We start from the raw sequence: 14,410 nt of genomic DNA, 5'->3' as shown, positions 1-14,410 counted from the left end.
AAAGACAAAACTATTGTATATACAGTTCTAAATAATTATTTTGTAATTATTAAATAATGAACTGCCAAACAGTTACTCTTACCATTAGGTTAAACTTCATCCTTACAAGAATTGTCATAGTTTGAACATATTAATCTAAAAAAACAGCGAATAATTGCTAACTACTAGACCTGAGGAAGAGAGAGAATTCACAGAAACATTTTCCAACAACTTTCATGACCCTTCTTAAAAGTTGCTGTAATCTGCTTTGTTCACAGCTGAATTTAGCTCACTGTTCCTATTACCAAGGCAGTACTTTACCCAATTTCCTGCAAGGCGTGACTAATGACAGGCGACTTACATGTTAATCACACGTATAAATGACAAACTTGGATAAGTGTACACCATCAAATTCCCTCTCTGGAAGTGTTTGGGGGTTGGACTCGATAATCTCTAGAGGTCCCTTCCAACCCCTACAATTCTGTGATTCTGCATCTAGTATAACAAGAATTGCATGGCTTTACAGAAACTTGCTGAAAATACAGCCTGAAAAATGGATGAGGCAAATGAAATCCTGTAGCAGCAAACAAGATAATGGAACAAATAAGTATTCATTATTTCACTACATAATGTCTAAGAGAAAAATTTGGAAAGTCAGTCTTAGAAAACATAAAGAAATGATGGTTCGGTGACTGGAGTCCAAATAGAAACAGATGACACAGAAAAACATATTACCAGGTCAAAAAAAAAAAAAAGCAACAACAGAAGAATACACTGGTTGCTAGAAGCTAATTTACAAAACTTGAGAATCTTTATGTAAACAGTACATTCACCAGAAGTTCTTAATGTTAAAACAAACACTACTGCTAAAACTACTGCTTGAATTAATAAATACTGCTAACAGGCTGAAGAAAATGATCAACTAGAGGGAAATCAAATTCTTTGAAATTCTAAAGTAGAAGTCAAAGGCAAAGAAAGATGATAAAAATCAACTGATTACTCACAGACACATGACGTAAAGAAAGGTTTGATATCTTGGAATGTACTCACGGAAAACACGCTCCTTTTGCCAGAGAGACTATGAATGTACCATAATGGCTGACAAACATGGTTACAAGTATTATGAACTTGTAGTACTTGGGGTACTAATTCGTAGAGATACCAGTATATTGCTCAGGAATCTGTATTGAGATTTATCTGGATTTCATATTTTTATCGAAACACTCCATAGCATAGCTTCTGTGTTGAGAAACAGAAGTTTCCCAACACTTCTGTAATATAGTTGGAGAATAAGAAAATCCAGGGTTGTACAAAAAAAACAATATATAGAATCATAGAATCATAGAATCATAGAATCATAGAATCATAGAATGGCTTGGGTTGAAAAGGACCTCAAAGATCATCGAGTCTCAACCTCGCTGCTAAGTGCAGGGTCGCCAACCACTAGACCAGGCTGCCCAGAGCCACATCCAGCTTGGCCTTGAATGCCTCCAGGGACGGGGCATCCACAACCTCCCTGGACAACCTGTTCCAGTGCGTCACCACCCTCTGTGTGAAAAAATTCCTCCTAATATCTAACCTAAATCTCCCCTGTCTCAGTTTAAAACCATTCCCCCTTGTCCTATCGCTATCCACCCTCACAAACAATCGACCCCCCTCCTGTTTACACACTCCCTTCAAGTATTGGAAGTCCACAATATATAACAGCATAAAGTGTAAGGAAATGCATTTTTAAAATAGTAGTAAGGCATAATGTTATGAACAGAGACAATTAGAAAAAAAAAGAGCAAGAGCAAATCACAAATGTGTTGCATCAACATGACTGTAAGATGCACCAGGAGAAAGATTTCTGATCAGAAAATTTCTGTTTAGAAATCTTCTGATCGGTGTCCAAGAGTTCAGAGACACAATCTTCTACACGCTGCAATAAATTCTGGCAATGCTATTTAAAATGATAATAATAATAAATAAATAAAATTGAAATTAGAATAGCTCCCAAGAAAGACAAACATTATGATTAGAGAAAAATGGAGAAACCGTCTCATGTAGAAAGAAAAGATGAGAGAATATCTGATATTTCTCTTTTTAATAATAGCAAGGCAAAAACTGCATTCCTTCCAGAAGAAAGGCATAATCTATATAAAGCCTTTAAATGCCCACTGAATTTTCTTCTATTCTTTTCTTAACACATTATTTGATATGCTTGTCACTTCCAAGAATATTTCATCCTGACTCATTCAGAAAGACTCTCTATGGCTTTTGCTATTAATTTACAGAATTAAGCTATATATAAGTAGTTCATATTACTCCTCATGGTGTTTTTCCCTCTGTCAATCATGTACTTCTTGTCACCAGAATTTTGAGGGTCTCTCTTCACTCTTCTCCAATCTTACCTAATAAAAGCAATTTTATTTTCTCTGTATATCTCAGCTACTGAATATTTTATATCTTCCCTGAATCATTAATGGATATATAAACCCTATGACAGCATGGAACATCTCTGTGAACCTTTTGTCCTGCTCAGAGCTGACCATTTTACTCCTTCTCTTCTAGTTAATGTACAGAAATGAAGAGATCTTCAGTGAATATAACAATAATTTCACCACCTGCTGTGGTCTCTCTTGATTGTAATCTAAGGCCATGCCTCAAATCTCACCTGAGCACTCGGTTTGCTCACTAACACTGCAATAAGCCTCTGAGTAAAGGCTCTGGAACATCAGAATAAATTAAGATGTTCTGAATGCCACATAGGGTGCTGTGAATTCAGCATAAAGACTGCAAGTTTTTATGGAGTCATGTATATAACTGTCAATTTAACCTTTAGGTGTTATTTCTGGTACACAGACTGCTATGTGGCATTTAGTCAGATTCTAGTGATTTTAAGCTTCATTTTTCCATCCATAGGTTTTACATCTGCATTGATATGTAAAAGGAAGAAAAAATACCACTGAGACTCTTCATTTGAAACAGTTCTAAAAGATGCCAAGGAACATGCTCAGAAATGTGGAGACAGGAGGAAGAACATCAGAATCACGGCCAGTGTCGTCAAGATAAATGCACAGTTGTTCGGCATGTAATTTATTAGTTAATATCACAACATTGCATCAAGGTTGTAACATTTGTTTATTACATGTGTATAACACTGCTTCAAAAGACAGAAATGTATCAGCTATTTATGGGGAAATATACCTGCCACTAGATTCCTAAAAAGAATTGAAGAGCTAGTTGTTTTCCTACCTGTACTGCAAACCTCTTATGCTCCAGATCCTGATTCTGCTTCTCCTCCATGTGCCCTGTTTGCCACAGGGAGACAATCAAGGCCCGAGGGCCAAAAGGTATTTGTGTCAGGCTTTGATTAGGTCTGCAGTCTGGGTAACTGAATGACCAGAGCCCAGTATGTGGCAGCATATACCTGCCAGTTATTCTAGTCACAACCTCCAAGAGCACAGAATGGCCAAATTCACATTCTCTAACTGAAAAAATAGCACTTTCCTTCTTTGGGTATGCCTCAGATTTTATTGACATTTATTAAATGTGCAGTATTAAGGATTAAAATCTAAACAAAGTAAAATAAAAACATATAACAAGAAAGAAATACTCTACTGATCACAAGATATATATATTTTCCAATTTTATATTTAAAATAGTTTACTGAAAATTGTAAACCACATCTAAATGCAGACTACATACCCAGGATATTAAGAAATGCTGTAAACAAGTATCTGAAATAATTATATAACAGATTGAAAGACTCTAAAACATATTAAGTACTATTAATAATATTAAGTATATTAAATATTCCAAAGATTCTCATAGTACATCATATTTACAGAAAGAAGAAAGAAAAAAGAAGACACGGATGATATAATACACAGGTTAAAAAAAGAACACACAGTTAACACCTGTAGTGTATTTAGAACAGTTTTAAGAGTAAGTGATGCTGCTTCTGAAGGGAATATGGCAATGGCAATCAAGAAGTCTATTGATGCACAGTCTCCCTTGCACAGTTCCTGTGCAATCCTACATAACAAATAGGTATGATCCTTTTCTAGTATCCTCTGGATAAAAGAGGCAAATTTCACTTGGAGTCTGAGTCTTCCTATAAATAGACTGAAAGACCTCTTTGTTCACTTAATTATTCTGAATTTGGCTTTAAAAACTGAAATAGCTGTTTGATAACGTTAATCTATATAAAACTAACATGACTACTGATTCCTACTTTTCATTGTAATACAGTATTTGAATAGTATTTCCTACTTTCCAAATTAAACATTACAGTTGATTTAGTTCTAGACTAAGCATTTATACTGAATGATAATTATCAAACCCTTTCTCAAATTTCATGAAATAGAGACATCTTATTTTAGAACTCAAGAAAGTATTTTAAAAAGTTAATTCTTTACTCTAACAAGCAGTAATTGTTTCTTTAAAGAGGATGGTATGATACTAATACAGGTAACATTCAGGGGAAAACATTTTCTTAACCAAGAAATCATCGTCTTAGAACAATTTCTTTTTTTTCTATAATGTTTTCCACAAAAAAAATATATAAATTATTATCTGTTTTTCAGCAATTATATACAATTGTGATTTATATTTATCTGTCTGTATTCTCATTGGGAGTTTCATTGGATGTGACATTTAGTGCTTCATTTTCTGAATATTTTTATGAAGAGATTGTCACTGATCTGACGTTACAGAACTTCCAAGATCTCTATTATGTGTCTTTCTTATAGTTGCTGCATCCATTCTCAATTGCACAAAAGCAAACTTCTTCCTCCTTTTCTTCTTCATCTTCAGTGGGAAAAGCATTTTCATTTTTTATATTCTCAGAGACATTATGCTCAATATTACTTAAAGAAGTGTCAGATTGCAGAAATATTTCAGATTGACAAGTTTCTACTGGATCCTCTAACACAGGAGACAATTTTTCCCCAACAATATGATTTCTGTTTATCCATAATGTTTGGCATGTTTTTGGCTTTGTATTGGATGGCTCATTATTTGTGCCTACAATATGATCACTGGGTATGTGCCTGAATACATTGTTTTGACAACTGCTAATTACCACAGGCTTTATTTTCACATCCCCTATGCCATGTAACATCTCTAAATTGATCTCGTTTTTCAGTGTTGAAGATGTCAGTATCCCAACGTTACTAATAAAATCTAGGGTGTTATTAGCATTAAACCTATTAAAAATATTATTGGCAATCTTACTGATTAAGTTGTTCTTCAGGTTCACACAATTATTTTCATTTGTTACTAAATTTTTGCCTGACCATTGCAAATGTTCTATATTTTTGGTCAACAAACATAGACCTAGCTGGTTCTCAATATCAGATGCCTTTTGGTAAACATATCCTCTTTGTTCCTCATTAATTGGTGTTACCATCACCATCAGTATTGGACAATGTTGGCCACATATAGCATGGAGCTTATCCAGAGAATCTTCTTCCTGAAGAGCACTTCTGTTAGCATTACTAGCATCAGCTGGCTGAGACTGTATGGGTTCATCATTCAAAGGCTGTTCCAATGGATGCACCTTGTTATCAGGCAATCTAAATTCTACAGATGTAAAGGCTGGGAAATTGTTATCAACCTCTGTGGAAAGTTGAGTGGAAGTAGAACATACTGTGGCTGAAGGTTTGATCTTTTCTTTGTTTCCTGCAGGAAGAGAGGTGGTTTTACCATTGAGGCTGGGTTTGCTTTTTGTACTTAAGTCATCCTGTAAAGGGTCTGAATCACTACTATGAGGTATATTGAAGTAGTTGCAAAAATTTTTGGAGGGTCTTAGCATGTCTTCAAGCTCTGAAGAAGAGATTTCATTGAGGACTGGGTACTGATTCAGATTGCCAAAATGTGAGTATGGAGCATCATCACCATTAGTATCAAGGACTGTGTCTGTTGATGTTGTATCCAAATTGCCATACATTCCAGTCTGCTCAGGTGGTGATCTTCTTATCAAATGGTTTTCTTTGAGAAGCCATTTGCCTTTATCAATCAATATTCCTTCATCTTCTTTAGCATGTACACTAGATTGACAATATTTCTTCGGAAATTCTCCTGAATAGCCATTAGTAGAATTTGTCTCTTCTCCATTAAGAGTAGGTTGTTCTGCTGGTGAAGAAATATTTTCTCTTTTCCATATAGTGTCATCTTTGTTAATGATTTCTCGAAACTCTTGTGATTGCAATGAAGAATGTGAAAAATTATCTGCAGAAGGAGGCCTAGGTTCTTGGAAAAAAATAGTATTTTTTCTCACCACTGCAGAGTGGAGTTCTTCAGTATCTTTCTGTAATACTTTGGACATATAAGGAAATCCTTTCTGAAAGTCAGGCTTAAATGCAGCTTCTGTCTTACCATAAAGTCGTTCAATAGTTCTTTGTACATATCCAGTACTATAATGTTTTTCAAGTACTGCTTCCTCTCCACTTTCATTGGTCAAATCACTGGATGCTCTAAAGTTATAATCACTTTCTTCAGTATCTGGTCTGTAGTCTGACCAATCTGAAGTAGCAGGGCTTTTTAAACATTTTTTTAATCGAGAAGGTTCTGAACATGTTCTGTTCTCCTGTTCTTCTACTTGCAATTTCTGTTCTCCTTCATTCATATCATACTCTGTAATTTGCTTAGATTCATAACAAAAAGATAATGGAGAGTTTGTAGATAACCTCTCAGAGGTTTCCTCACAAGTTTCTGTGTCTTCCTTTCCTTCCTGTACAGAATAATCCTCATAATTATATTCTACATAGGTGTCAGCACCTTGTTTAGGTTGATTATTTGCTTTTTTGTCATTCAAATTTGGAACAACATTCTCATCTTCCCTATTATCAGTAGTAATATGTGTAATATCTTTTTCACATTCTATCTCAGAAGTATCCTGATCTAAAATACAATTTTTATCATTAGAAGTTACACTGTGAACTGTTGAATTAGGTTCTATTGAAGTATCTGATTCTTCATTAATGAATGATGCATCAATGTTTTTATCTTGAGGTTTTTTATGCGGGTTATAAGCCACTTCTTCATTTGCTTCAGGTAGCTCTATAGCTGATGGAAACCTTTGTTTAGTTGAATTAGTATTGACACATTGATCATCTAGCTCTGTTCTGGGAGCGCTCAATTCTGAAATCTCTGTTGATCTACAAAGATCTTCCTGTATACCAGAACATCTTTCTAATTCACCAGACAATTTTAGAGCTTCTTCAGTATTCAAACTGTCCTTTGTAATACAAGGCTTATCTGATTTTTCATCTTCACATGAATGTTTAACATTATGAATTTCATCTATAGGTACATTCTCATGGCAACACATGACATCCCTCTTTCTGAGTTCCCTCCCAGCATGTAACAAGTTATTTTCTGTTGACTGTTGAAAATGTGAGAAAGCAGCCTTCAGTTCATCAAGTTTTTCTAAGACTGTTGCTTGTTTCAGGAATTGTAATTGTGTTAATATTTCAGAACAGCCACAGGTAGCTTTTTGAATATCATCTTTGACTGTGCCAACCAAATTCTCTCTCAGACCCAGTAACAGTAGCCATGCTAGGAGGAGGTTGGAGGAAGAACAAAAAACTGGAGGAGAAAGATCTGGAAGACTGCATGTTTTTTCTATACATCCACTGTGTTCTTTCTGGAGACCAAGCAAAGTTGATTGTAATTCATGAAGCAAAATACTAGACATACAATTATTCTGAACATCAGTTCCCATTTTCTCATTGAGAATTGTACAATCAACTTGAACAGCAACTTCAGATTTTTTTCTTGGACATAGATTGGTGCCTTGAATATCAGCCTCTGACACCTTTTTATCATTGACATGATTTTCATGAAACAAGTGTAGCTTACTAGTATGATTAAATTCTGACTGTAGTAAATACTTGGCTTCTTCTACTACCGTTGTATTATCATTAATCAAAGAGTCAGTTTGCTTTGCACTTGATTGTTTGGCTGATTCTTCTAGAGTTCCTAATTCAAAAAGAGGCTTTAATTGTCTTTTTGTTAGATTATGTTCAAACAGGTGTTTCTTTGCAATCATATGTATTTTATTGGTAATATATCTATCTTCATCTATAAAAGCACCAACCTTTTCTTTAGAAAAATGACAGTCATCACTATTATTTACATTCCCCTCTTTTTTGTTTATAGGGGGCAAGACAGCATTTGGTGATAGGTTTTTCAGCCAACTTTGGACATAGTTTTCAAGTGAATGCTCAACAACATCCTCTTTAAAATATTCCTGTTTCAGAGACTCTAGTGTAATAGCACTGTCTGACATGCTTAATTTATTTGTACTTTTACTTAGATTTTTCTTCTTCTTTTGCTTTTTCTCTTTCTTTGATGATAAATTTTCCAAAACATTCTCCTTTTCTTTTTCTACATTATGATCCTTTGGCACTTCTGACAATGGATTTGAAACCACTGCCGAGTTAGGTGTCCGTTCAGACAAATTAGTTGTGAGATGTTTGCCTTCTTTTCTAGGACTCAATTCATCCTGAGTGGTTTCAGTTCTTGAATCAGCTGTCATTAGGCCATCTTCACTCTTTGCAGGCAAAAGGGAACTATTTTTTTTGTCTGACTTCAGTTTTACCTCAGTCAACTGTCTGTTAGCTCTTGGTTTCTTATTAGATGATGATATTCCATTTTGATCCACTGAATCAGGGTGATATAACTCATCTTCGAGACACATGCTTTTGTCTGAATTAGCAGACCCATCACTGTATTTTACAAGTAATTCATTTCTTTTTTTCTGAAGCATGTCAGAACAGTTATCTGTAGCTTGGGTTGCAGAAACTTGTGTGGTTTTCTTAGTGATTAGCATTCCCTCACTTTTAATTATCCCTGAAATTTCTTTATCTTTTTGATGTTCATATATGTTTTGCTCTAGAAAATTAGATAATGATTTTCTCTTCTTCTTCTTTTTGGTGAGGGAAGATGCAGATTGGCTTTCACCAGTCAGATGTGATGCCATCACAGATTCAGTCCTGACATTGATTTGATTCTCAGTTTCATTAACAGTAGGAAAGAATCCAGTTGTTGGATTTATTTTCTCAGTAGGTGCTTTACTACATGGAGATGCAACCATATCCATCTGGTTAAGTCCATGACAGGCTGAATGCAGTGAATCTTGAGAAAAAGTTAATAAATCAGAAGTTTCACATTTTATTTCTTCATTTTTTGACTGAGAAAATTCTGAATATCTAACATAAGAGCTGAGTGATCTTCTTATTTGTTTAATATCACATAACTTGTGAATATGGTCTGCTGAAGCTGGCCTGGCTGCCTTGTATATTTTTGATGATGGCATGAAATCACTAATGTTAGCTTTGCAGGTTGATACTAAACTCTTATATGTACCTTGTTCCATAACTGATTTCTCTAATACATTCTGTACCAATTCAGGCTCATCAGGTACGTCTAATGTCTTCCTATTTGTGATTCCGATTAAATCATGACTTTTGTGGCTTACTTTAAAAACCATTTCTTCTTTCATATTCTCTGAAGAAAGCTTTAATAAGTCATTGTCACTCATCTCACTAAACTTTGGATTACTGACACTTGATTTTTTTGTGCTTGACTGTGCTACCATGCAGTACTCAGATTTATTTTCTCCACTCTGTATTTCCTCACTGTAGGAAAACTGTCCTATTGTATTCTCCTGAACCTCTTTCTCAGAAACTAAGGTGACACTCTCAACTACTGCTTTCTTTTTTCTAACACGTCTTGGCCCAGGGGTGGGAGGCCTATAAAAACGAGGTCTGATATTCTCCTCAGGTACATCGCTTACATCTAGATCTGCAGAATTGTTCCTCTGACAATTATAAACATCCCTTTTTAAATCAGACTCTGATTGTTTATCTGAGACTTTTGTATGGAGTTGTTTTAATGACTCTCCTTCTTCTTTACTGTAGCTGTCCAAAAATGGAGCATCCTTTTGTTTTATACATTCTGATAAATTTACATTGGATAAGTAATCTTCTGCACCCATTGCAGAATTGCAAATGGTGGCATTTTTTTCATCAGAAAGGCCAGCACGACTTACAGTTGTTGTCCATTTAATGGTTTCTTCCTCCTTAATTTTGAATCGAACTTTCATTTCCACTGTCATACTACCATCTTGATTAAGGTGAACAGACTTCTCAATGTCATCTTCAAACTGTGCCACAGAAAAGTCTCCCCCATTAACTGTCTGATTTCCTCCTATGCCTTTATGATTGTCAGGAAGATAGGAAGAATCCGAGTTGTTATCATTTAAGTTGTTGTCATTGCTGGACCCTTTACCAGAAGAAACTGAGAATATCTGAGATCTTGAGCTAGAGATCACTTCAGCTCTCGCTACCAACAATTACATTTAAAGAATCCAAATTCATTTGGTAGATGGAAAGTAGAGCAGACGGATATGATGAATAAGGATCCAGATGGTCAGACAGTAGACAGGCAACAAAGGAAAAAAAAAAAGAGAGAGAGAAGAAATGAGAAAAATTAGCACAAAAGAATTTAATGAAGCTTGTTTATTTCCTAGAGTATTAGAAAGTAAAGAGAAAAGACATTTAAAATTTTGCTATTAACTATAAGAAATTCTTAGAGAGTAAAATGCAATGAATTTTTAGTAATATATCAAAGTTTTAACTACTTTTTCACTTCCTTTTATTTCGTGATAAACTATGAAATGCCAGAGTCCTACTTGAAGCTCCAAAGCCTAAAAACATAATAAACGTTCTCATTGCATACTCATCTGGGAGATGAGGTTACCTTCAACTTTTGTTCAAGAGTTTCACAGGCCTGCATTTGTTGGAGCTTTAAGCTACTAACCTTACATTTTTTCCATGCCTTCACAATCACTAGCAGATCAACTCCTATTAGTCCTCACAGTGAGTCCTAAAATGTGTCAGTCAAGGTGTAAATACATCTCTCTGGTCTTAATCCAACAATCTACAACATAGGAGTGTCATGGTTTTATGATTTTCGGTTATTGGTACTCCACATCATAACATCATGTAGTGAATGTACCTGGTTCTCAGAAGAGAAGGACTACTACATTCCCCACGGTACTTTGCTCCTCTGTTACCATTTTCCAGCCAGAGGGAAAAGATAAAAGCTCGCAGTATAAAAACTTGCAGATCATGAGACCTCGTCCCTTTTCCCGCCGTCTCTCATCCCGGCAGCACCTCGCTCTCCAGCCGTCTTATCATCGGTAGTAGAGTAAGGCCTACCTTGATTTTGGGACATTCTCTCTCTCTGTATTGGATTTATCAGCTTAAATTGTAATTACATTGTATTATAGTGTATTGTTTTGCATTCCGATATTTTATTTAGTAAATTTGTTTCTCCTCAGATTGTTGCCGCTGTTCTTTGCTCTCAGGGCCATCTCCTTACCCTTTTCCCCTTTTCCTGGGGCGTGGGCCCGTGGGTCCCCCGTCCCCTTCGTCACAGAACCGGGCCAAACGCCCGTAAACTGTTGACAAGGAGTCATTACAGTGAGCAGTATCATTGACATATGTGACTAAAGGCTTCAGCTTCAGTCCCCTAGACAAGCTTCTATAGAGACGTAAACTTCTCCATTTTTGAAGTATTTGAACAGCTTACAAAATCTGAATTTATGACATTCAATCTGAACTGACATTCTGAGATGCATTTTATGCTACAGTACACTAGATGATGGTTTAAAACCCAGTGAAGCCAATGAGAATACTTCTAGACTTTGGTCAGTTATGAGCATAGCCCAACATGAGCTTGCATAGACATTAAATGTTCCTAAAATGTATTTTGATTAATCTGTAATAACTTGGCTTTTTAAAAATACATATCTCATCTCTCACCTCTTCTTGTCACTACAACAAGGTGAGAGATAAAGAACTTGAGATAAAAAGTAAAATTTTGCTGTCTTTCAAGCAGTTCTACCTGTGTGAGTGAAACGGTGCATGTACACCCACAGAGAGACATCTACAACTGTTACTGATATCTAAATATATAGAAGCCTTTACATAGTAGAAGTGTTTTTCTTGTAGGAAAGTATTTTAACACAAGTAATATTAACTTACCCATGTTTCTTGAATTTAAGCATTTTTTGCTTGTGTGATTAACAGTTTTATATTAAGACTGTAATGATTGAGGTATTACTGGTACAGACATGTGTCTATAATTTCAGGAGGAATGTCTTGTGAGTTTCCCATTCATATGCTTTCACAAGAATCAGAAATAGAAGTTTGTACTAATTTCCCTAACAAAGACCAAGCCCTATGTTTCCCAAAGTAAAATCCTGACCTCTATTTTCAGAAAATGGAACTGGAACAAAAAGTGCCTGAAATTTAATAATTCAAACATTTTCACTAATGTCTCCTGCACAGGATACATGTGGTTTTTTTTTTCCTCAGGTAAAAGACTCTCTGACTATTCTTCCTCTCTTACTCTTATTGTTGTTAACTAAGGATTAGACAAAGAAGTTTATCAGATTCTCAACTACCCACATTTTTTACTATTGCAAGCCTGGATCTCTGACTCAAAGCAGAATTTGAATAGGAATTTTGGATTCTTCAGAATTTTCATTCTCAAAATGTTCCTATTCATTTTCTCTTAACTCATTACAGATGCCCTGCAAACAGCTCTCAAGCTATAAAAGTCAAAGAGCAGGATGGCTGAGAAAAACTAAAATGAACAGTTTGGTAGAGACATTATAAGCTGTGAGGGATATGGAAGAAATCCGTTCAAGAAAATGGAAGCTTAGCATCTTACACAGCAGTGCACTCCATGACACTGAAGATTACTGTGGAAAATCTCAGTACAGAAACAATTACAGTGTACCCTGAGTTCTACAGTACAGCATGCAGCTATCGTGAGTGTAAGGTACCTCTGGATTAAACAACTTCCCCTGAGACAGCACTTCTGCCCTACAGCATACTCTAATGCCAAGGATTCATGAATGTCCTAAAGCTCTGTTGCTGCACCATTTTGTTCCCCACAGCCTGAGGCTTTTCAGCTGGCCTGGCTTCTCTCCTCATATCCTCAATCTGGACATCTCACACTCACTGAACTTTCTCAGCAGCTCAATTCCTTGAGTAGTCAAAAGGAAAGCATATATCACAGGTACGAGGATATAGGAAAGAGTAACAATCTCTGTAGGCTTCACAAAAAGAATTTGAGTTTGTAAGTGGACGAGTGCTATAACAAATTTCATGTTTATGCTGACCAAGTGACATAGAAAAAAGTGAAATTCATGATAATTGCTAAGTCCTGAAAACTGCATAAAAGTTTTGCTCAATCTGTTTAGCTAGTTAAGAACTCTAAAGTAACCTTTGGGGTCTCTTTTACCTCTGATGTTATTAACTGTAATATCAAAAAAAATTAACAACGAACACTAAATGCATTAAAATAACAATAACAATCAAGTTCATTAAAATAAAATATACATCTAGATCTGAATCCTTGTTCTAAATCAATCAGTTTGAGAGAAAGTATGCATACTGAGTTCTTAGCAGAAACTTATAATTTAAAAGGAAAATTAACACTTTTATCTGTCTGATTCCTATAGATGAGTTGAAGCAAAAATAAACATTTTCAGTTGGTCTTTTTGAATATCCTTGATCCCAGTAAGATTGTCATGGTTTACATCTTATGCTGAGAGATATGAACCAATTAATAAAATATAAAATAATTCAAAGAACTTACTGTTTTCACTTTCTGACTTGGCATTTGCTTTGGGGTACACACGATTTGCAATTCCAAGCAATTTAGCAGGCCGCGAATACCCAAGAGACTCATAATTGCTTGGTTTAAAAGGCTCTCTCCCTGCTGCAACTACAGCTCCAGAGCACAATATCAGGGCCTGAAGATTAGGAACCTGAAAAAGAAAAAAACCCATAACATTAAATTCTCCGCCTTAGTAACCACAAAAAATAATGTAAGAGATTTATCTCTTTCATGCTTCAGTATCTTCACTTCTTAGTCTCTACGTTACTTTGCAGCTTGCTATTAAATATGAATCACAGAACAGAATTAATTTTTCAATTTCTATAAGGAAATTCCTATCTCTGTGGGGGTATGTCTTCTTATGTAAGTATACTAGAAAAAGAGTTCAAGAAGACTTGGATACAGATAGAAATTCCCTTGTAATATACAGCCACGGAGTAAGAATGTGCATTTGCGCATAGGTATAAATATGAACATGAACATGGAGGAAGTAAGGGAAAATTCAGAATACATCACAAATATTTCCTGTGTACCTCCATAGAGGAACAGGACAGGATCACAGAACAATTTCTGTTGGAAAAGTCATCTGGAGATCATCTAGTATAACTCTCTGCTCAAACTAGGTCTAACTTCAGATCAAGTTGTTCAGGGCCTCGTCTAAAATCTTTGAATTTATGTTCCAAGATTTGTCTTTAACAGACACTCCACATGGAATTCTCTTCCCAGATACCTGTCTTTAGGTATA

General features: G+C 35.5%; 1 protein-coding gene across 8 annotated transcripts in view; it reads right to left on the bottom strand.

The window, feature by feature from the left end:
• Positions 1-14,410, bottom strand: part of LOC110394957 (lipoxygenase homology domain-containing protein 1) — a 207,494-nt gene that overhangs the window by 165,038 nt on the left and 28,046 nt on the right. For all 8 annotated transcript variants that reach the window (XM_021389041.1, XM_021389040.1, XM_021389039.1 and 5 more), the window contains exon 3: positions 13,645-13,816. In XM_021389041.1, the coding sequence (XP_021244716.1) occupies positions 13,645-13,816 (172 nt within the window). The remainder of the gene's footprint in view (positions 1-13,644; positions 13,817-14,410) is intronic.

The sequence above is a fragment of the Numida meleagris genome, chromosome 2 (assembly GCF_002078875.1).
Source record: "Numida meleagris isolate 19003 breed g44 Domestic line chromosome 2, NumMel1.0, whole genome shotgun sequence".
NCBI lineage: Eukaryota > Metazoa > Chordata > Aves > Galliformes > Numididae > Numida > Numida meleagris.
The sequence above is the reverse complement of the archived record's forward strand: the minus strand, read 5'-3'. Positions and strand labels throughout refer to the sequence as shown.